This window comes from Ictalurus furcatus, chromosome 28 (genome assembly GCF_023375685.1).
Source record: "Ictalurus furcatus strain D&B chromosome 28, Billie_1.0, whole genome shotgun sequence".
NCBI classification, from domain to species: domain Eukaryota; kingdom Metazoa; phylum Chordata; class Actinopteri; order Siluriformes; family Ictaluridae; genus Ictalurus; species Ictalurus furcatus.
The window spans coordinates 12,258,371-12,282,856 of NC_071282.1; the positions used below are offsets into that span (position 1 = coordinate 12,258,371).

Here is a 24,486-nt window from a genome sequence, read left to right on the forward strand (position 1 = left end):
GGCCAAACGTTTGTGGACACCTGACCATCATACCATCATCATATGTGTTTGTTGAACATCCTATTCCAAAATTGGCCACCTGCTTCCCTGCTATAACAATTTTCCTTCTTTTAGGGTGTTCCAGTCCATCCCAAAGGTGTTCAGTGGGGTTGAGGTCAGGGCTCTGTGCAGGTCACTCAAGGTCTTCCCATCCAACCTTGGAAAGCCATGTCTTCATTCACTTTGTGCACAGGGGTATTGTCATACTGGAAAATGTTCGGGCCTCTTAATTCCACTGAAGGGAAATTGTAATACTACAGCATACAAGGTCATTCTATACAATTGTGAGCTTTCAACTTTGTGGCAAAATTTGGAGAAGAACCACATATGAGTGTGATGGTCAGGTGTCCACATACTTTTGGCCATATAGTGACCATCTGGATCCACTGCGACTCTGACTAGTATAAAGTGCTTACTGAAGATAAATGAATGTTAATCTTACATTTTATTCAAGTTTATAATAAAAACCCAATTTAATGTCATTGTTATTCGATATCAAACACTGATCATAGCTTAGACTAAATCCACCTTTGGTATTTTTTTGATAAAGGTGGACGCAAAGTGGGAATAGACACTGGATGGGATGACAGTCAATCGCACGGCACCATGCACACACAATCCTGCAATTCACATCTAGGTAAATTTATTGTAGCCAATCCACCTATTAGCCTGTTTTTTTGGACATCTGGGCAAAACTGGAGAACCCAGAAGTCCTCAGTCTTACATACACAGAAATACCACACAGACAGTAACTCAGGATACAACTGGGGACCTGGAGTAGTAGGGATATCAGCTGTGCCGTTGTACTGCTCCGGATATTTTATATATATATATATATATATATATATATATATATATATATATATATATATATATATATATATAATATATATATATATATATATATATATATATATATATATATATATATATATATATATATATATATATATATAATATATATAATATATATTAAGATTTGCTGTACTTAAACTGGGTTACTCCGTTTTCACCTCCAAATCCTACACCTCTCCACTGGCCCTTTGGCATACCAGCTTTCTGGTACAACATTTAACAATTAAGCATATTGGGTGAATATTTATAGAAATACAGAGATCCATTACTTGTTAGACTTTATTAATATATTCAAATTTGAGCTCCAGTGCAAAAACTTTGAAGCAAACATTACACACTAAATGTCCAACATGTCATGGTACTATAGACTGACTACATTTGGAATAAGTGTGAAATTGGGTAGATCTAATTTTTTCATTAAACCATTGTTTTAGTCTCTGAGGTGACACTCAAAAATGCACTCTCAAAAAAGATTTACTCTTGAAGGACATAGTTTTACCTCACCACTCCAAACTCAGGGAAGGAGATGGAGTTTTTGATGAACAGTGTGAAATTCTCAGCTGCTGCCAAAAGTGGAGGCCTTGGGGAGAGAGGCAGAGAGAGAAACAAGTGGTTAATGTCATGAAGTTGTATTCAGATTTGACAATTTAAGTCAATATTTATGCAGGGAAAGTTAGGTGTATTCAGAGTTGGGTTACGTAGCTGCGTTAATACATTTTCTGGGCTCCCCAGTCAGATTGCTGCAATAAACTTGCTGCAAGGTTGCCAAATTTTTTCTTGAGTAGAAGCTTCCTGACGGGGGTTTTCAGTAGTGTCTAAATTCAGTAAGGGATCAGTCCATCTCAAGTGGTCCAAAAATTGTGAAGTTGGCTTGAGCATTTTTAATACATTCTTTTTTTTTCTTTTTTTTTTTTTGAGTGATTAACTCTATGTCTTGGCATTGCAAACCACCAGTTTTTTTGTTTGTTTGTTTTTTACTTTACTTGGTTTAACCATGACAACCATCTTTATGTCATGGAATACAACAAATTTTTAGTTATACAGCTGTTACAGAAACTTCAATATCTCGGCTCAGGACGGTCCTAGCTCCTTGGAACCAAAACTGATCTCTAGAGCACATTCTGTGAAAATATTGAGGTTTCTGTAAACCTCAAAATTTCTTGTGTGCCATGACACAAACATGGCCATTGTGGTTAAACAAAGTAACAGAATAATAATAATAATAATAATAATAATAATAATAATAATAATAATAAACAGTTGGTTTTGCAATGCCAATACATAGAGGTAATCATCCAAAAAAGAGGAAAATTAAAAATGGTCGAGCAACCTGCATTGGACCACTTTTCCAATGCAGTAAAGTACAGTAAAAACAAAAATAAGTACAAAAAATGAGGCTAGGGACAGAAAATGTGGACTGAAGAAGACACTATCATTTATTTTAAAAAAAAATGCTGTCAAATGTAATATGTAGCATAAAACCAAAAGAAAAATAAAAATGACTATCCATCCATCCATCTTCTATACCGCTTATCCTTTTCAGGGTCACGGGGAACCTGGAGCCTATCCCAGGGAGCATCGGGCACAAGGCGGGGTACACCCTGGACAGGGTGCCAATCCATTGCAGGGCACAATTAAAAATGACTAATACAATGATATTTGAATGAGAAGAAGGCAAGCATTGAAAAAAAAATCTAACAAGAGTCTAGTATATTGCCAGTATGAATAGTACTAGATCAGAAGTGTAACTGAGACACTCCTTTTGGTTTACACAAACTCCACCCCACATGCATAACTCTTATTACATAACTACATTACATAACTCTCTGAACAGTGGTTAAGCCTGTAGTTATGTGTGAGTTGAATATCAATGTGAATAGTTTCGGCATCGCATCGTCAACTCTGAATACAAACAGATTATCACAAAGTAACATGCTGGGTGTTGTAATTCATTGTGAGTGTCAAATAAAGCTCTATTGGAAAGCCCAGTGGAAAAGTCCTACTTTGGTATCACACGGTCATCTTGTACAGGACACCAGCTTAGGATCTCACAAGAGGTTTTGTTAATGCACGTCCCCGTCATGCGCCCTAGGAGAAAGTGAGTGTGATATCAGCAAGAGATAACATACATTCTGGCAGATTAGTACACCAAAAAAGTTCAGCTTCATGCTTGAAGAAGCAAGAAAAGCGACATTAGTAGCGTACACAGCTTCACAGACATAAGCATGTGCACTCTAAGGTGGTGTGTGTATTGCTAACAAGAGAAAAGTGCATACTAAAAGGCATGGGCTTCACATGTATTCACAGTTGGTTACATTTTCTATATGGCTCATCATTTTCAATATAATATGAGGGGAAAAAAGTGGGTAAACTCACATTTTAGTGGGGTCCTTGTCATGTTAAACAATGGACACCCACATCCATAAACCAAAGCATATCTTTTCATCTATGGTGTTATTATTTAATATGAGCTACACTGTGGTTTGATCTCCTGTATTTCATTTATTAGTGCACCAGTATGGGATATTCAAGTAATAACACTATCAGTAAATTCCACACCTTATCAATATTAGTGCATTACTTAGTTGGACATGCGACATGAATGAAACCCTTTAAGGCTATATTTTCTTTTTTTTTTTTTTTGATTCATATTTTATACACATATGCATCAACAGCAACCCCCAGTTTTGTTGGATGTTTGAATGAGTTTTTTTCCCTTGTTTATTATATAATTTTTCAGACCACTTCAGTACCACCACTTTAATAAGATAAATAAGGTTAATTTATTTATTTGTTTGTTTGTTTGTTTATTTATTTTGGAGTTTGTATTTCATGACCGTTTTTAACATTCATTTCACTCAGTTTCAGTGAAGTGTAGTACTGCCACAAACCTCTCTCATTGCCTACTTCATCTTCAAAGGGCTGAATGGTCGCGTCTGTCTCGTAGCTCTCTGTAAAGCAAGATTGTTTTATTTACGAATAAATCTTATCATCTATTCGATTAGCTGACTGTGTTGAGATTAGGATCTATTCAGGGATGCAGGGAAGGAGGGTAAACACACATAAATGCAGTTTACATACCTTATTAATATGAAATAGCATTTACTTACCGACTGTATTTTAGAGTTTAATTACTTTAAAAAAAAAAATAGTAGTCAACTGTTAAAAATATATCATTTATCTACGGAATCAAATTAACGTCTTAAATGATGGCCAAAGGCTGTTTATAACTCGGTAAGTTATAAAACTAAGGAACACCTTTTTGGCAATATGTGTCTTTTGTGTTTCTTTTTATCGTTGCTTTTATTTTGCAATATGTTTTTCATTTTCTGTTTCTCATTCTATTTACGCGTCAGTCTGGTCAACTTTTTAACGTGGGATGGGGAGAGAGGAATGAGGAGTAGTACGTGAACAGCTTTTTCCTTTATTTTTTTCTCTTTTGCTATTTTAAAAAGAAATCCTTCAAGTGGTCATGTAATATCTAATAAGCCTGGATATTTCAGCAGAATTAAGTCTCAAGGGAAACAATGATTGTTCATTCTCATATGTACAATATAGTTATGTGAAATAAATAAAGAAAGTTGTCAGTCAATGTTTCTGGTTGCTATTTACATAGATAGGTGTTGATAAAGATCTGATCGTGAAGACACCTTTTGCAAATATGCTAGGTATCCTTATGTAAATATGAAGTTAAATAATCTGTGGTTGAGGTGGTTGCGTACAATGAGTGTGTCCAAACAATGAGCTGAAAACATTATCAGTCTTAGATCAGGAACAAATAGCCATCCTGTTCATGACACATACTTGACTAGAAAGCCATTTACTCTAAACGTTTGTGAGCATAATACGGTTGTGTCACACGATGGATGACTGTCGTGAGACAGCCGAAACCATAAACATTTACATAAAGCAAGCTCATGATGAAGGAGAGCCTCGCCAAGCCCGGAAGAAGTGGATGCAAGCTTTAACATGAACTGGATCTACATTTCTTTTAATGTAACATTCGACCAGAGATAGTTTGAATACATTTTGCATTTGTTTTCCAACCTTTACTGTATTTACATTTGTTTTCTAGTGTAACATAATCATTATGGAGATATATGGATGATGGTTCTCTGAAAAATGAAGCGCTAAGCATAGATGTCAACATAAATCTCAGTGTCCTGGAGGCAGAGAAACTACATTTCTTTTCTTTTTTTTTTCCAACATTGTGAATTTAGGTTTTGGAATAATGCAACATCTATATCAGGTGTGTAATGGTACACTAGTATAAACACTATAAGGAAAGTTGAAATAGTCATGATGTAATGAAATAATGTAGTCATATAGATGACATTCACTCACAAAAGACATTTTTAAAGTTGAAATGTCTTTGTTGGTGTGTTGTTCTTCCTTATATAGGCAAAACCATGATATACTGACAACAGTGACATGAGTTATAACCAGTGACGGCTGGCTGTGATATTAGACGGGAGGGCTAAAATGTAATATCTTTGCACTCATAATATCTAACTCGACAGTGAAAATATTAGGGTTGAGAAATGCCATATATCATGAGGTATCATCAATAGCATAATAAGAATGACAAAACTGAAAGGCTGTAACACTTTCATTTAAACCTGTGGTCACCAACCCTGTTCATGGAGCTCTACCTTCCGGAAGACTTTAGCTCCAACCATAATCGTGGCCACCTGACCACCTAAACATTGCCTTAAGAAGTTCTCGATCAACTAAAACAGGTGTGTTAGATTTTGATTAGAGGTAAAACATGCAGGAAGGTAGATCTCCAAGAACAGGGTTGGTGACCACTAATTTAAATCAAAAACCACAAAACATTCTATCATCTGTGTAATTTATTCTGTAGTGGTAGAGTAAACAATCCACCTTGTTCATGTTCATTACACCCATGACTGAATTTCATGTGGTAAATGGTAAATGGTCTGTACTTATATAGCGCTTTTTTAACCTTAATGGCTCCAAAGCACTTTACACTGTGTCTCACTCACCTGAGCCACAGCCACCCCACCTTCTCAATCTCAAAGTGCACTTTCTCAATCACTTGAGAAGTGTGTTATGAAAGTAACAGCCCAATTAGAGATCAAACCTGTCACACTGTGTAATAACTTGACCCCACTGTCACCGACAGGCTGCATGAATCTACAGTCAGTGCTAGACAGAAATCAGCTCCAGCCATTGTGTGACATTGCTGATGCTGTTGCATCTGGTTCCACAAAATCCAAAAGACAGGAAACAGGACATAATCTGATGTGGATGCCGAAAAGTATGCCTTTTGATCTTTTTTAGCCCATATATACCAGCCTTCCCTGATTATAACACAGTTTTATAGTCGAAATGAGATATGCATGTTATATAATGTTAATGTTAACATCAATAATGAAAGATTTCCATTAACACACTCTTTCATAGTAGTTTTAGTTGCTCTGCCACCAGGCTTCATTATTATTATTATTTTTTAGATCATACAGATGTCTGCTGTAAGGACTCTGTAGTCTCAGTCTGAGTTTTACCATTGCCTGTACGTTTATATTGGCCCTTCTTGCAATCTGCATCCGTAGTGCAGCTGTTACTCCCGTCCGCCAGCTGAAACACAGACACATTGCTACTATTACAGTGACAACATACACACTGTAAGGGTGCGTGTATTGGGGTGGAGCTGAAATCTGAAGCTGTGTAACTTCCTGACATAAAAATGTATTTGATTACCAAGGCATCAAATCACTATTCAAATGGTCTTCAGAAATAACTTTGCATTGTTGAATAGACTGATGCAAATGTAACATCCAAATTAACTTTCCATTATTTGCACAAGGGAGTGCTTACAATGTCGGTACTGTATTAATCATTGATAAACAAGAGATGTTTGTTTTTCCCAAGATGTCTATCACACCAGTTTAGTTACAGTTTCTTTAGTAACAGTTTCATTTTGTTTAGATATCATAGTAAACAATCTGATTGATAAGAATTATAAATGTCTTGTAGAGTACATTTTATCAGCATGAGTAATTTTTAGGTAGGCAAACCCCTAATGAAACTAGCATTAGGCCAAGAGAATTTGTTATCTACCAGTCAGAACAAAATGAAATCTGTGCTTAGATGCTGCAGATTTCTGAGTAACATGCTGATTCATCATATTTCTGCGGTGCACAACATGTCCCAGTGTGTCCCACAAATTTTGCCTAGCAACTAATGCAGATTTTAACATGGCACACCATGGCTTCTTCCTCAGCACTGCACACGATGTCTTCAAGGTCAGCTAAACACCTACGCTTCTTATTTCTTCTATTCAATCTGATTTAACAAATAATTCACAAATCAGATATTAGGTTTTTACTGAAATGTCTGTGAAGTGTACGGCGACAAAACATATAGCCATTAAACCTGACCACACAGCCCATCTGAGTCTTTACATTTCGGCTTTATTCATCTTCTCTTATACATATACGGTGCCTTGCAAAAGTATTCACCCTCTTGCACTTCCTACAGGTGTTACAACATAGAATGGAGTTGGACTTAAATGGGATTATATGTCATAAATCTACACATTTCAGTCCATAATATTGACGTGTAAGTGTGTGTGCGTATGTGTAAAGTAGGTCTGGTACAACCAGTTGCCATCAGAAGTCACATGTTTAGTTGAAGGGTGTTGAAAGGCCACAGGTTGTTAGAACATACCTAAACAAACAGCAGACCATAAGCAGAGCTATAATTAAAAAAAAGGTCAGGAAATCCCAGAGATCCTGCATAGCATCATTAAATCCTTAAAAAAAATAATAATAATGAAAAGAATATGGTACAACTGAGACTCTGGGAAGGTGACCAAAATTCAGTGAACTAGTAAGGAAGACAACAGAGGTGTGAACACTTACATTAGCATTTTGTATTTGGAAATAATTCTGTAAACTATATTAAGAGATTTTTCATCCCATATTAACATAGGATATTTAGTGTAGATTCATGATATAGTATAATCCCAGTTAAGTCCATTTCAGTTCCAGCTTATAACAATACAAAGTGTGGAAATATTCAAAGGGGTGAATACTTTTGGAAAACACTATGTAAATTGTGTAGCCTATATTAGTGTATTATTGAGAGAGATATTCATGGGCAGGGATGACAAATAACAATGGAAATGGAAAGATATTAAAATAAGAAGCAGAGTAGAGGAGACCATAGAGATACGCAGAGGGTAGAGAGAGAGAGAGAGAGAGAGAGAGAGAGAGAGAGAGAGAGAGAGAGAGAGAGAGAGAGAGAGAGAGAGAGAGATGGATGGATGGAGATGTTTCCATACCTCTGGGCATTTGCCCTGTGACTGTCCAATAGTCATGATGAAATTTGTCATCACGACAAAAGATGAGACTCCCTTAAAAAAAGAAAAAGAAAGAAAGAAAAAAAAGATTTTTCAACCTCTTTGATGGTATGCTAGTCTTGCTTTCTGCCTCTCTATATTGCTTTATTACTTTGGTGCTTTGGTCTCTTTACAATTACAAATTTGTATCTGTAGTGATAGAAAACATTAATAGTGTGTGGATTTGATGTTAGATATTAAACTTGTTCCAGTTGATATAATATGATGAAAGTGTGTTATGTTGGGTTACTTTATGGTACATTATGTTGTGGTATGGGGGCACGGTGGCTTAGTGGTTAGCATGCTTGCCTCACACTTCTGGGGTCTCCCCATGCTTCGGGGGTTTCCTCCAGGTACTCCGGTTTCCGCCCCCAGTCCAAAGACATGCGGTGTAGGCTGATTAGCATCTCTAAATTGTCTGTTTTATGTGAATGTGTGAGCGATTGTGCCCTCGTCCAAGGTGTCCCCTGGCCTTGTGCCCCGACTTCCCTTGGATAGGCTCCATGCTCCCCATGATCCTTTGTAGGATAAGTGGTATGGAAAATGGATGTATGTATGGATGTATGGCTGGATGGATGGATGGATATTGTGTCATGTAATGTCCTATTAAAAAGTAACTGAGAGTCTGTAAGGATCCATAACCTGAGTGCTTCATAGTGCTAAAGCGGTCTAGTCTATAACAACAGTACAATTTCAATACCTGAACTAGTACATGAACACTAGTGCTAGAGCAGAGAAATACAAACAAGTGTTATGCTAGCTACTGATGTGTTAGGACTTGTTCTGTCATTTCGAAAACTGACATGCAAGACGCTCTGCTCTGGCATTCATACCGTACTATGTGTAAATGTGAACCAAGGAACATAAATAATGGGTTTTAGAGGCAATTACTCCCTAAAGTGTACAAGTGTCTTGAATTTGGTTCTTGCTCCAACACCTGAGAGAAATCTCAATAAGGGTGTGATGAACTTCAGGAGGTTATAGACTAGGCAAACAGCAGCATTTATAAGGAAATATATGGTGGACGAAGGGAGACCAGCAAGGGGATTGCAATAATGCAGTCTAGAAGTGATCAAGCTTGTATTAGACTTTGAGCAGTTAATGCGTATGTATAGTAAGGCTCCAAAATCTAGGGTCAATTAGCAATAACTGTTTAAATGATCAGATACCAATGATTTTGTGGAATGTTAGTAGTTATATCATACACTTTCTGTCAAACTGTCAGTCAAATTGATTGATGATTTATGACCCTCTGTGTTCCCCTGACTGACAGTACTGTAGGTGCACCTAATTTATGACCAGGGTCGGTTGGGGTTAGCCCTAAGTATGTAGGCGTATGTGGGTGTGTGTGCTACTGGACATTGTGTGTGTGTGTGTGTGTGTGTAAGATAATGGGTAAGTGTTTCATGGGTTTGTTGATCAGAAAATGCTTAGGACATGATTTTGTTAAAGAGTTTGGTGTGAACCGTGCTTTTTACAGTTTTAACCCACACACAATGTATACATTTTGTGGTATAAGTGATTATTTGTTTCTGTTTATTTGTTTAATTACTTTTTTGTGGTAAGTATTGTTTGATTTTGAAGCGTAAGTATGGTTTAGGTGAATCTGGATGGTTTAAGAAAGTGATGGTGTATTAGCTATGATACGTGTATGTATTAATGCGGTCGATCCGTTTTATGTAACTATGCTGTTAGAAAATACATGATGATTGAATGTGTTAGATGTATTAGAATTGTGGATATAAAGGAACAGAATGTTGTGTATGAAATAATTGAAACATTTGTTGATTACATTGTTGAGAAAACACTGTGATGTGTATAAAATTTCTACAGCCCCTTGATGTTGTATGATACCGTTGTTCTCTTTTACTGTAATGAAAACCAAAACACTTAAACCATCAGCGTTCTTCTTTGTGGAGATGAGGTGACAATATGTCTGAAGAAATGAAAAAAATATTTATTACAGACCTTCTAAATATGGTTCTTTAGGAGGTAAAAAACGTTTAAAAGACGATGTTTTAAAAGAATCGTGCGTTTTGTTTAAACTATAAACAAGTTTTCGGAAAATGGTTCGCCAACGAGGATACTTGCATAGAACTGTCGCTAAATACAGAAGATTTTGTCTATGCTTTGACATCCCATGTCCCTACTGGCTGACAGTCGAATCGTGTAAATTTATGACCTCTAGTAAAACTGTTTGATCTGAAGGTGTGATCTTTCCTGGCAGTTGTCTGTCTGTGTGAGATAGAGACGTGTTTTCAGGGGTTTTGCTGACCAGAATGCTTACAAATGTGTTTATGTTAATGATTTAAGGGGAGAGTCATAATGGTTAAGACGTTGTAGTTAAAACACAGAAGACAATCTGCAACTATCTGTTACAATGGCTGCTCCAAGAACTCCTAATACCCTAGAAGACTACTGTGTATTTCATCAAGAGGACCTGCTGAAATGAGAGAGTACTTGACTTTTGCTCCAAGACAAAAAAACCCCCAAGATGTTAGTTTGACAATTTCTTCATGAACATATTGTATAAGCAGGGTGTCAACAACTCCAATGATCGTCTCTTAAATCCGAGGCTTCCTTAGGAGGTAGAAAAAACATTTAAAGATGATTTTTTTAAAAAAAGAAATGGGTGTTTCGTCCATAGTGGTAAAAAAGCAAAATGGTTGTACTCTCCCCTGGGCTGAGTGTGCTCAGAACTCCCTACGTCACTCAGCGACACATCTCACCCCATTCCAGTGCATCTTAGGCTACCAGCCGTCTCTATTTCCATGGAACGCCAACCCCACCGACTCCCTGTCTGTCGGCCAATGGTTCCGAAGGAGTAAAGTTTGGGAGAGCACACACCAACGCCTAGGGCAAACTACACGCACCTACAAACAAAAGGCTGATCGTCACCGCAGTGAACACCCCCAGTACCAACCAGGTGACAGAGTGTGGCTTTCCACCAAGGATCTAAAACAATCATACCCGTACAAAAAACTCAACTGAAGATACATAGGACCCTTCAGGATCATCAAACAGATCAATGAGGTCACGTGCAAGCTGGACTTACCCAGACACAGCCGCATAACCCCGTCATTTCATGTCGCTAGCCACGGCAGTACCACTTGACTCCCCACCTGCACCATGGGACATCGACGGCCAGCTGGCCTACCTGGTAAAGAGCATTCTTAACTCCAGGCGCAGGAGGGACAAGCTAGAGTACCTTGTCGAATGGGTGGGTTTTGGGCCAGAGGAACAGTGCTGGGTTCCGTCTCAGGACATTCTTGACCCAAGTCTATGCAGAGATTTTCATGCCTTACATCCAGAAAAGCCAGGGGAAGACCCAGAAAGAACTCTGGTCCCGGAGTGAGCCCTTCAATCTACAAACGTGGCCGAAGAGGACTACACTTCCTGTACACACACGCTCACCTTCTCCGAAGTTCTAACTACAGACACATGCACCCACATGCATCTTACACACACTCACAACACAGCTAATAAGAGACCTTGTGAACATTTGAACTTTGCGAAGTAAACGTTCAGCTGCCTAGTCTCTGTCGTTGTCCAAGCCTTGTTTTCATGTTTTGCCATTCTGAGTTTTGACCCTTGTTTACGCTATTGTCTTTGATTCTCTGCCCTGCCTCGTTTTGCCTGTTTGCCTGATCGCCTGACCTCTACCTGTTTTTGACTACGGATTTCTGCCTTACCCTTGTACTTGTTGCGATTAAATCGGCCTAACCTGCACTTGCTTCCGTTGCCGCCTCCATTTCGTGACAGCTAATACACCATCATTTGATACACTTTCTTAAATCATCCAGATTCACCTAAACCATACTTACGCTTCAAAATCAAACAATACTTACCACAAAAAGTCTTTTCAGAAGCAAATAATCACTTTTACCACAAAATGTATACATTGTGTGTGGGTTAAAATGGTAAAAAGCACGGTTCACACCAAACTCTTTAACAAAATCATGTCCTAAGCATTTTCTGATCAACGAACCCATGAAACACATATCCATTATCTTACACACACACACACACACACACCCACATACGCCTACATACTTAGGGCTAACCCCCACCCACCCTGGTCATAAATTAGGTGCGCCTACAGAACTGTCAGTCAGGGGAACACAGAGGGTCATAAATCATCAATCAATTTGATTGACAGTTTGACAGAAAGTGTATGATATAACTACTAACATTATTTCTTGACTATATGTACACAGTTCCTTTAAAAATATATATATATATTATTTCCCCCGATTAGTCCCCTATCATATGAAAGATACCAACCTGGGAGGGTGAAGGCTAGCACATGCTGCCTCCTAGACATGTGAAGCCAACCAACTGCATCTTTTTAAACTGATGATTATGCTGCATCACAAGACAGTATAACACTCAGAGGACAGCGCTATATACTCTCTTTCTTGACATGATTGACAGAGGAGATTGACACGTCAGGAGATTCACATGGTCGATTTTGCCACCTTGGCTCCTGGCTACAGAAGGCTGTGGAGTCTTCAGGATTTAAACATATGATCTCCCAATGCAAGGCAAATGCTCATTAGTAAAAAATCTGTTGAAACTGATGAAGTCAATATCATTTGTTAGATTTTATGAAATGACAGTTTTCACTGTCATTTAACAGCATAAAAATGAGACAGTCACATCTTTTAGTTCAGTGGTGACATCTGTGAGCTTTATTTCTCCTGATTTGTCATTGTTTTATTTACCACTCATGGCACACGTTTTTTTTTGGCGCCAACGATTGCCAACAAAGTTGTTTTTTGGTCTACATAGACACTCATGAAGACCATATGTCAGGTTAACCTAGGAATCGAAAACGAACTCCATTTCCCAGAACCTACTATGGCCTACAAACATGGCCACCCTGGACTACACTTCCCAAAACACACACACACACACACACACACACACTGTCACTTTACCTCAACAGACTTCTTATCATGCTCACCTGTACCCAATCACACCCGGCACTACATCAAGGACTCAAACAACCACTCAATGTTTCTAGCAAGCTCTTTATTCTGTGTGTGGATCTTCTGGGTTTTGATCTAGTTTTACTAGCTGGTTTTAAGATTTTTAGAATTGCCCACATTGTGTTGTTTGCTGATCTCCTGACTCTTTGCCTGTTTCTCGTTTACATTTTTCGTCTTCCATTCTAGATCCGTCTGCCCGTTCCTTTAAATATACTCTACACTGCATTTGCATCTGCCTCAGCCTCTACTTTGTGTCACCATACAGGTTGGGTTTGTTTTTCAAATTCACAAAGCAAACCTTCTCTTTTCTTTTCTCCATGTTCTTTTGAAGTACATTGGTCACCAGGTATTTTTTTACTTTGGGCAGAGTATTAAATATAGTACTCTTATTGTTACAAAAGTGAAAGTGAATTCATCTAAGCACTGGGTATTTTACTACTCACCTGATCAGGGAACACATAATCGGCTACATCCCAAAGCCTCTCTGTCCCATTACTTTCAGTGTAAGCTATTCCTTTCATCTTAGTGAAAACTGAGCTTATAGCCGTGTCCTCAACCTGGTAGCCTTTCTCATACATGAACACCCATCTACAAAAAAAATAAAGACATTATTAATCTTGGCTTTTTCATAATAGGCATTCACTTCAATAGAATTTAATTGAACTTGCTACTATAAGTAGTCACACAGGTGCACAGTATAACAGAATGCTTTGTTGGTCAACTTAGATAGAGATACATTCTCAAAGTATAAAGCAGAAGAATAACTTCAACTACAAAGAACATTATGTACAACAGACCTAACAATACACAGACAACTTGGCCATCAGTTTCATGAAAACAGTATTAAAGTTACACCAATGAAGATGATGTGCAATAGAATTCACAGTGTACATATGCATAGATATTCAACACAACATTTTGTATTGTTGCAATCTAGAACTAAAATGGACTTTATTGGGACTATACATCATGATTCTCCCCAAATAGCTCATAATACTGAAGAGAAAAATTTATATGGTTTACAAAATCATTTACAAACAAAAAATGTAACAGGTGATTGCATATATATTTACCACAAAATTAGTTCTGGTGTAACCAATTGGCATCAGAAGCCACATTTGAATGGAGTAAAACTGTGTGCAATTAAAGTGTCACGCAGCATCTAAATAAATACACCAGTACTTGGAAAGCCCCATAATTTGTTAGATAACATACCTAAACAAACATGATGAAGACCAAGCAAATATGAAAACAAAGTTATCAAAACAAAGTTCTGGAAAAGTACCAATCAGTGTTTGGTCATTTAAAAAAATATACCAAACTTTGAACATCCCACAGAGCGCTATTAATTCCATTATTAAAACCAGAAATATTATGGCACAACCATGACTCTATCTAGAGGTAAAAGTTACTTAGCAAGAGGGCAAGGGTGAAACTGAAGTAGCTGGAGAGATCCACAGCTCAGAAGGGAGAAGCTGTTCACAGGACTCCGACAAAGCAGGGCTTTATGAAATAGTGGTTAGCCATATGAATTCCTGTTCAGAAGGCATGTTGAGAATGCCATCCCTAGAGTGAAGCATGTTGTGGTAGCATTATGTTGTGGGAGTGTGGGAGTGGTCAGGGTTAAGAGCAAGATCGATGGTCTCAAATAAAAGTAAATCCTAGAATACAATCTCTCCCAATCAGAAAAAGACTTGAGATTGGAGCAGAGCTTCACCTGCAAACAGTACACTGAACATAAAGCATACTTCCAAAGCTACATTAGAGTGGTTCAAAACAAAGAAGCTGAATGCATTAGAATGATTGATGTAAAATAGGTGTAAAACTGACAGAGACAACATTTAACATTTGTGTGAAAATAACAATATACATATGTTGCACCTTTAGATGTTAGACATATTGTGTAAATCAAATAATCAAAATCCCAATTAAATCTCAATCCCAATTTGTAACCCTACACAATGTAGAAAGGTTCAAGTGGGTGAATGCAGAATGCAGGGCAAACACAGTTTTAGAAGGTTTTAGAAGCTGCTCAGGGGCCCAACAGTCTTTACGCTAGCATTTTGGGATTTGAATGTAACCTTCTAGTCTAGAAACCCCATTCTTTCATTCAAAACTAGATCAATTGCAAACATGATCTGTTAGAACTTATTTTTATGGCAGCAAATTTCATACTCTTGTTTATACAGTCTTAGAAATGGGAATCCTCCAGAATAATTGGGTATTTACAAATTTTTTGTTTCTGAAATGGGTTCCACCTTGAATTTTTTCTTAGAGTGAAACCTTCTGTTCTACATAGAACCTTTAAGGCTTCCTTCAGAGCAGGGGAATAACCATGTTCCCTTTAATAGTTTGTCTTGCTGAGCAACAGCTAATTTTATTAAGCAGATAATTGCCTCTGCCAGGTTAGCATTAGCCGTCTAGCCTGAGAAGACCACTCTCGGCAGCACCACTATGTAAACAAGATTCAACTGGTGATAGTCAGGATTGTTGAACAAACCTGGCTTGTTAAGCTCAGAGGTAATGTACAGTAGCCAGCTAGTATTATTTGTGGTTGGGAATAAATTTGGGTGACAGAGGTACTGTCCATGTTTGACATGTTCTTGTTTGGGTTTTTAAAAAATTACACAATGTACACAATGAAAATCAAGTGTTTTTTCAAACTTCTCTGCAATCATCTGTCAGATACTTTAATTGACCAACACATGTTGGTGCCAGGGTTATTTTTCTGCATGGGAGCATCATCAGAAGTGCACAACTTCTTATAGGGATCTTATCTTTATCTTATCTCTTATATGTATCTGTAGCTGTTTATTGCTCCAAATACTGAAATCTGTATCTGTATTCAGATTGAAACCAGGAGTGTGTGTGGTTTAAAGTGTTGGGTATTTGTTTTGGGGTTTTTTAAATTAAATGTCCCTGTATGATGTTCTGGTGAAAATTTTCTTTTAATTACAATGAAGAATATGTGCAATGAACATAAAAGTTAATCTTTTTAAAATGAATTAAATATTAAATAAATATTGAGGTCCGCAGGGTTGTATGGAGCACCTGGGGACATTTTCAAAAGAAAATGTTAAACTGAAATCATGTTTTCACAAGCGCAACACAAATTGAGCGCTGGAACATTGTGGCACATAGTGCTGAGCAGTCCCAAGATTGGCAGCAAATAGCGCAAACAAAAGAATGAACAGAAGAATAACCTTTCTAGCCATTGACAAATACACATGTCACTGCACTCAGTCCACAATGATCAGTCATGCTCTGTGCATGGAAGATCAAGGTCAGGAGAAATCCATGCTCAAGTTTGCATCTGGAGCTCCACTACAACAGCCAATATAGTGTGCTTCCTGTTCATATCTGTATTTATATCCATTTACAACACATTAACTGTTCAATCTCAATCATGTATTTGTATTGAGTTACAACTCTACCTCAGAGGAACTTCTTTTAACCTCCTTTTATTTCTAAGAGTGTTTGTTTGTCTTTCGGCCTGAACCTGGAATGGCTCCCTATATACTGCACGGTATGTGGCTTGAAATATTACAGTATATTGTACACCTTTTATAGGTCTGCATCTACATGTTCTGATAGAACAACTCTAAGTAGAATATGCATGAACTTTCAAAAAAGTTCAGCATCCACTCTAGTGAGACCTTAAGTAATCCTCTACACTTCACTGTTTTCAAAACTACTGTATATTTACACTTCCTTTTCATTCACAGTAGCACGGTCTCCTATTATCATCTAAAAATTCTATTTATTCCAGAGAGCTCTCAGCTATAGGGCAATGCATCTTTCAGTTAAAGATAACATGAGCCTTTGGGTCTTGAGCTTCTTTGTAGCAGCATATTGACTTTTTTATTGTATATTAATCCTTACACATACCTTGGGTTGTTAGTGATCTTGACATCATCCACTATGCTCCCCCTCATTCATTTTTTTTCCAAATTAGATCTCCACCTTCTTAGTATTCCTAAATCTATTTATTATCATCAATATAACAATAAAAAAGTACAAAATTGTAAAATAATATCCGTTTTCTAATTCATTTATTGTAAAAAGTCTATAGGGTTGCTAGTGAACCAAGGTATGTAATAGTGTAAGTATATTTTTCTGCACAACAACATTGAACCTCTCACATCTCAGTAAGTGCAATTCACCTCCATTCCTCGAGTTGGAAATTTTTGATAAACAATGATGGTGTGATGCATCATTCATAATTACCTGGGACATGGAACAAAGGTTGCAAAACTTGACATGAATCAGCGATTTGCTGCAGAACAAGTACATAATGAAGCTCGATGGTGGATCTGATGACGAAGTTGATTTATTATTTTTATTTTGTTATGGTGACTGAAATGATTTGATCTAAATGTTAAAATGCGTTGAGTACTTTAGTGCCTGAATTATTAGTGCGTAATTTTAACATTGTATATATATTTTTTGCATCTGATTGATGACAAAGAAATGTCCAAATATAACAATATATGCTTGATTTTTATTATTTTGTAATTGTTAATAAAATATTAGGGCAGTTTTATACTATTATGGCAATTTAGAGATCCATTCGTGTTAGATATACATTCTAGCTCACTAATGATTGTGAATTTTGCATTAATTTATACATTTAAAGGTTAAGACATGAGATCTCATAGAAGAAATTGTTATTTTTAGAATTATAATTGTGCACAATGTCTTGCATATATCTGTGTGTCACGCATGCATGCTAACTGGGAAGATGTTACATTCTACAGATACATGAACAGGGAATCAATTAAAGGTAATGTTGCATTCCTCATCCAGATCTAATAGAAGCTTTAGGCTCTGGGTGAACCATTGCATTGTAATATGTTATGAGCAAAGTGACAAGTCCCCAAAAAAGATACATCTAACTGTCAAAATTTACAAATTGGGTGTCGAATATAAATGATCCTGATTTCAGTTCAGACAGCAATTCACGTTGTCGAAAGTAAGCTTATCTTAACCAGGAGTTGATCTACTGATCCATTAATTTTGGCTAATTTGTTAACCCTTTATTATCCCGTTATTCAAATTAAGGCAGTGACCAGTGAAACTAATAGGAAATGAATGTACTGTATTTACAAGAGCCTGTATTTACAATGTTATTGAATGTACTGTATCTACAATCGGTTTAGTAGAGCACATCAATAATTCCATTTAAATGGGTTCATGTATGAGCACTTACCTGAAATATACATTTTGAGTGCCCTAATAGATTAAACATACCTTATGTCCGCTGCAAAACAGTGTCTTGGCTAAGTATTCACACACCTTCCACATGTTAGTGTGGAACTGGAACTGAAACGGACATCATTGGGATTGTACGTATATCATGAATCCACAATAGTAACCTAATATTGAAGTGGGTATGACGGAATTGTAATCTGCTAAATTATTTACAAATACAAAAAAATGTAAAATTGTGATTGTGTAATTATTCTCAGTTGCTAAAAAAAAACCCCCTAAATTAGTTATTTTGTAAAGAGACATGGTTACAATGCTACGTTTTTAGCGTTCTAAAAAAATTTAAGATTGACATATTATTAGCACATTTTGTCTGACTTTTTTTGTCAGACATGTCAGAGTTTATGGCTCTGGGTTTATTGCTCTATTTTGCCCCATATCAATTATAATTATAATGCGCTGGATTCGAACCTTTATTGAGCCAGTCCCCGCCCATGGGCTGCATCTCTGGATTAAACCAATGTACGTGGGACAATCATTATAACATTTATATGTGTAACCAGTTTCAGCGTGCTAAAAGCTCAACATGTGCCGATCATGCCCCGGAAATCAATGGAAATCATAGCCCCGATTTTAGTTTGGACTGCTTTTCGAATTCAATATCATGTGTATTCAATCGGTGACAGTACAAATTTGATCTGTTCAAACCTGGACCAGGAAAAGAATTAAGTCAATATTGATTCTGTCAGGCACATGATGGTCTCCACCCTGTCTTTGTTTTTTATTGTCAATTTGTAGACAGGACAGTTTCATAACAGTATTGTTTGCACGGATGCAAACAGGTTAGTTACAGTCTACAATGTCAATAATGAACTTTAATTAACATTGAAAACAGTAAAATTACATAATATATACAGTATAGGTGCTTTTAATAAAAATATTAATTATTGTGTCATATAAATTCTATTATAGTGGCAGTAAGTTTGTGTAAAGTCATGGATCAGAATGGGATTAAATCAAATACAGGCATTTTTGTTATGTTAAAGCTCTTCTGTTATCTGAACAGGCCTGTGGCTGTCTAGCCATTATACAGGACTGCTGAGAAATTTGCACAACGTTGAGCAAGTGAAGATGATTTGCTTGAGCTTTGTTTGATTGTTTGTTAATGAGTCATAATAAATGATGCAAATTTTAACTGCACCCACAGCCAACATGACAACCAACTCTTTCCTAAACCATCCTAAAGCATTCATATAAAATGCATTTTGCATACTGTTACGAACTTATCAGTGCGAGATCATGTTGGCTTATTGTAGTTTATTGCTTTATAGAGGAAATTCCACATAAAAGGCATATAGTATCTCCATAAAACCTGTGCCTGTTGAGTCAAAATGTAAAAGCACTCTTTATTTATGATGAATGAGAAATGAAGTAAATCCTTTGCCAATTATTACATTTAAAATTCCATTCATTCATCCATCCATTTTCTATACCGCTTATCCTACTGGGTCACAGGGAACCTGGAGCCTATCCCAGGGAGCATCGGGCACAAGGCGGGGTACACCCTGGACAGGGTGCAAATCCATCGCACGGCACAATCACATACACATTCACGCACTACGGACAATTTGGACATGCCACTCAGCCTACCATGCATGTATTTGGACTGGGGGAGGAAACCGGAGTACCCGGAGGAAACCCTAGCAGCACAGGGAGAACATGCAAACTCCACACACACAGGACCACGGTGGGAATCGAACCCCCGACCCTGGAGGTGTGCGGCAAATGTGAAAATCACCAATTTTAATTAAAATTCGGTATATTAATTTTATATTCATTAAAGAATCACATGTACATATTGTTAACGTCTGTTTATATTGTAACATTATAGTTACATTTAATGTCGTCTGGAAAGTCTGCAAAACAACTTAATTACTGTTAACTGTTATCAACAGTTGTCCCTTGTCTTCAAACTTAAAGCTTTACCTCTGGCTGTTACAAAGCGCTGACAATGGAGGCTCCTTCCAAAAGGAGTCCGCATATCAATGAATTTTGTTTTTTAAATCTGTTGTGGAGCATCAGCCATAGAAGTCCCTGTGTCCATTGTTACTAAGAAATTATAACATATTCAAACAAAGGAATTAATAATACAATTCTTGCAGCTGGAACTTCTGTCCAAGCCATGCTGTTGCAGAAAGTTAATCAACACTTCCTAACCAATCAGAATCAAGCATTCAGCAGATCTGTGGTATGACACATTATAATCATACATTCAGGAGCTGTTCACTCACTCAAATAAAGGGACACTTGCAACACAAGGGAAGAACAGTATAGCGCAACGCAAAAACAGTGTAGTTACAAAGATTTCATTGAGGGTCTGTATTGTCCTTTTAAATAGGGCAGAGTCTAAGTGGCTCGCTAAATATCTTGCTAACTAGCTAATATAGTTACATCACCCATCATGACTATGTAAGTTCCCATTTCAACATAGCATTGTAAAGCATGACAGCCCTATTAAGTTATATGAAATTATTTATTCTCTTTAACTCCAATTTTCATGACAAGTTTTGGATATTGAACTCAAGTTTATACGTTTTCAAAAATTAAACTGAAAGTAATCCATTATCTAGACCACTTGTGACTCATTTTGAGTTGAAACAAATGTTATCTTCAAGTTGAGTTTACTTATGACTTTAAGGCAGTAGGTAAACTTTCGTTTCTCCTGTCAGTTTAACTAACTTGAAATGTCTTACAGTGAGAGCTGTTACTTAAATAATCAATTTTCCCTCATTTACATTTATAAACAGCTTCATCTGCTTTTTTTGAGTGAATACATTAAACACAGCTTTGAAAACACACATAATGTCATTTTGTTGGCAAGTTTCTTACAGAATCATATCAGATTAACATAATAATACTGCTGTCATGTAAAGAGCAGTTTTAGTAGTGACATAAAATTATTATTTTATCTGAACATCAAATGTTATTTGCTGATGCTTTGATTCTGTGGCTACAGTCGTCATGATTTGATTCCTCCAACCACCAAGGACTCATCTAATAAACTTTCACCAATAAACCATTGAAACAGCCTTTAAGATGATGATTGGGATTCCCTAAATGGAAATATTCAATTGACTTCAATTCAAGTTTATTTGTATAGCTCTTTTAACAATGGACATTTCACAAAGCAGATTTATAGAAAACTGGATAGAAATTTTTCATTGATACATTTATCTAAAATGAAGAAGCCAGAGGCGACAATGGAAAGAAAAACTCCCTGAGACAACATGAAGAAGAAACTTTGAGAGGAACCTTCCTCATGTGGGTGACGCTGGATAGTGCGATTATAAATCGTTTCTCTTCTATAACTGTATACTATATAGTCAAAAGTGCAGTTGTGTTAACAGGAACTTCAGGAGCATCAGAGTCATTTCTGAATTCACCATAGGTTTCACGTTATTGTCTATTGTATCGAACTGAAGTTATTAACTCTTCAATGATGGAGACTTGAGTGCAAAACTGCTCTTAGCAATTGTAGTCCTAAGGCTATCCAAGGAAGAACATCCACAGCAATCCTTATGGGTTCTATGTGGTACCTTCCACAGTAATCACATGGCGATCTTTAGTTTGTCCATGTGGGGACATCCTTAGCAGGAGTATGTGATTATTTAGGTGATAAAAACTCCAAACAGAAATAGGGCATCAGGGCAGATCTGGCAGGTCCGGAGAGCAGAAAGAGTCAATCTCATTGTTAACTCAGGAGTAGCATATGTAGCTTAAAAACTGGCAGGGGCGATGTTGGAAACTCTCTATTCTCTATTCCCTCAGATATGTATACGTATGTTTAGGTTATAGTTTAATTTCTGTCTCATGAACTTTTCTAGAACTGTCTGATGTGTGCGTGCCAGTAAACATGTCACCACAGGAACTTCCTATTTTCTGTTAAGCGAACCATACAATATATGTTCAGAAACCTGTACGTTCTTGTATTGCCCAAGATATTTTTCATGTACGTGGCCAGATAGTTTAACTGCCATATTATTTCCACACAGCAGTACACCTATGCACGGCTATTTGTACCTATATAAACCTCTGTGAAATCTGCAATAAACCAGACGTCTCTCTGAACTGCTCTGGTTGCCAGTGTGTTCATTTAGACTCTCCAGGCCTGCAATACTCTCCATGGTAAACCACAAGCGCTAGTTTTTCTTTCGAGTAAATGAACCAAGAGGCTGAAAAGGCTGACGGAGGAAAGAGGGATAATGGAAGATGTTATTTGCTTTATCCCTACAAGGCGATTGATATGGACGTGTCAAAAATGATATCGCAGTGCAGCCCAAGTTTCAGCTGCTGTAATGTAATCCAGCAGCACATGCATGCGTGGTGTTGGAATGAATACCTGCATTACACAGTATCTGGGCGCACGGTGGCTTAGTGGTTAGCAAGTTCACCTCACCTCACCCAGGGTCGGGGTTCGATTCCCGCGGCTCTGTGTGTGCGGAGTTTGCATGTTCTCCCCGTGCTGTGGGGGTTTCCTCCGGGTACTCCGGTTTCCTCCCCCAGTCCAAAGACATGCATGGTAGCCTGATTGGCGTGTCTAATGTGTCTGTAGTGTATGAATGGGTGTGTGAATGTGTGTGTGATTGTGTGCCCTGCGATGGACTGGCACCCTGTCCAGGGTGTACCCTGCCTTGTGCCCGATGCTCCCTGGGATAGGCTCCCCCACGACCCTGAAAAGGAGTAAGCGGTTGAAGATGGATGGATGGATTACACAGTATCTCTGCATATATATATATGCTGCATCTGATTGATATATAGTATATAGTATACTGCCGTGTGTGTGTGTTAAGCATTAAATGCTTTACTAGTGTGAGATCAGACATGATATGGTTCTTACAGTGGGCTTGTGCACTGTTGTGAAACCTCATGTGTGTGTGTGCGTGTGTGTGTATACTGCAAGGCAGAGACATATCTACCAGTGTAACTAGGTAATAACCCAGTTTCCCAGAAGCAAAGGACGGCTTCACATAAACTTTTCATTTCTTATGTTTTAAACATGCAATTTCTATACAACGTTTTTTCAGTTATGTAACTGCTTTTACATCAGTAATGACAAAAACTTCTAGGCCACCACAGGCATTTTTTTTGTCAAGTCAATTAAAGTGCTCTTATTTCTGTTACCTCGCACTCTGTCTGCGTCTCTATCAGTACGCTTCACACACTCATATGCTTCAAACAGATCATTGCCTTCCTGAACGGCTGCTGAAGATAGTGGCCAACGTACTGTAGAGTTTGTAAATTAATGGCACCTAACAACACAGCAATTTCTGGGGGGTTTTTTTTTTTGGCCCAAAACAGCCCACTTTTTTTTTTTTTTTTACCCCAAATAGTCCTAGTACATCTTCTTTTTAACACACAAAAAAAAATTTCTTACAATTTTAAAATTTTACAATTTTTTTCAATTTTGTTCAGTCATTTCCCTAAATTAATTTCCTTTTTTTTGTTGTATGGCGAAATGCACATACTGACAGTTCAGACTTTAATACAAAATAAAGTCTTACACAATTACACACTAAACTTTTAACATAATCACTGATAACATGATAACAAAGTTGCCCTTAGTGGAAGTGCAGGATGGTACATAGAGAAGTTAGATCTGGGTTAACATGTGTCATTATCTGTTGTGTTTCAGAAAGCTTTAGTAAAGGATACAAAGGGCATGCATGAAGTGCACACTGCAGTTTGAATGAGCAATTTGTAAATATTTAGAAAACAAAACATCTTTATGAGTTGTTAGTATGCTACTGTAAAAAGTAAAATAAAATAAACGGTTGCGCTGTTATACTCAGGGGGATATTTAATTTGCAGCCACAGTTTGGGTCCACTTGTCTCCTTAGTGAGAAGAGTCACAGTCAATCAATACAACGTTCTTTATCACTTTATCCTGTAATGAAACACTGCTATCCTGAAGGTAGTGGTATCTTACAGGATGACTCCGCCCCGACCCACACGGCACGAAAGACCACT

The 24,486-nt window shown here is 37.4% G+C and overlaps 1 protein-coding gene across 2 annotated transcripts in view; it reads right to left on the reverse strand.

The window, feature by feature from the left end:
* The window catches only part of p2rx1 (purinergic receptor P2X, ligand-gated ion channel, 1), a 35,642-nt gene that overhangs the window by 8,239 nt on the left and 2,917 nt on the right, over positions 1-24,486 (reverse strand). Inside the window, exons 2-7 of one of the 2 annotated variants that reach the window (XM_053618125.1) lie at positions 13,695-13,839; positions 8,204-8,275; positions 6,423-6,495; positions 3,786-3,845; positions 2,898-2,982; positions 1,394-1,474 (exon numbers count right to left, since the gene is read on the reverse strand). In XM_053618125.1, coding sequence (XP_053474100.1) covers positions 1,394-1,474; positions 2,898-2,982; positions 3,786-3,845; positions 6,423-6,495; positions 8,204-8,275; positions 13,695-13,839 — 516 coding nt within the window. The remainder of the gene's footprint in view (positions 1-1,393; positions 1,475-2,897; positions 2,983-3,785; positions 3,846-6,422; positions 6,496-8,203; positions 8,276-13,694; positions 13,840-24,486) is intronic. The other variant, XM_053618126.1, reaches the window with a different exon arrangement.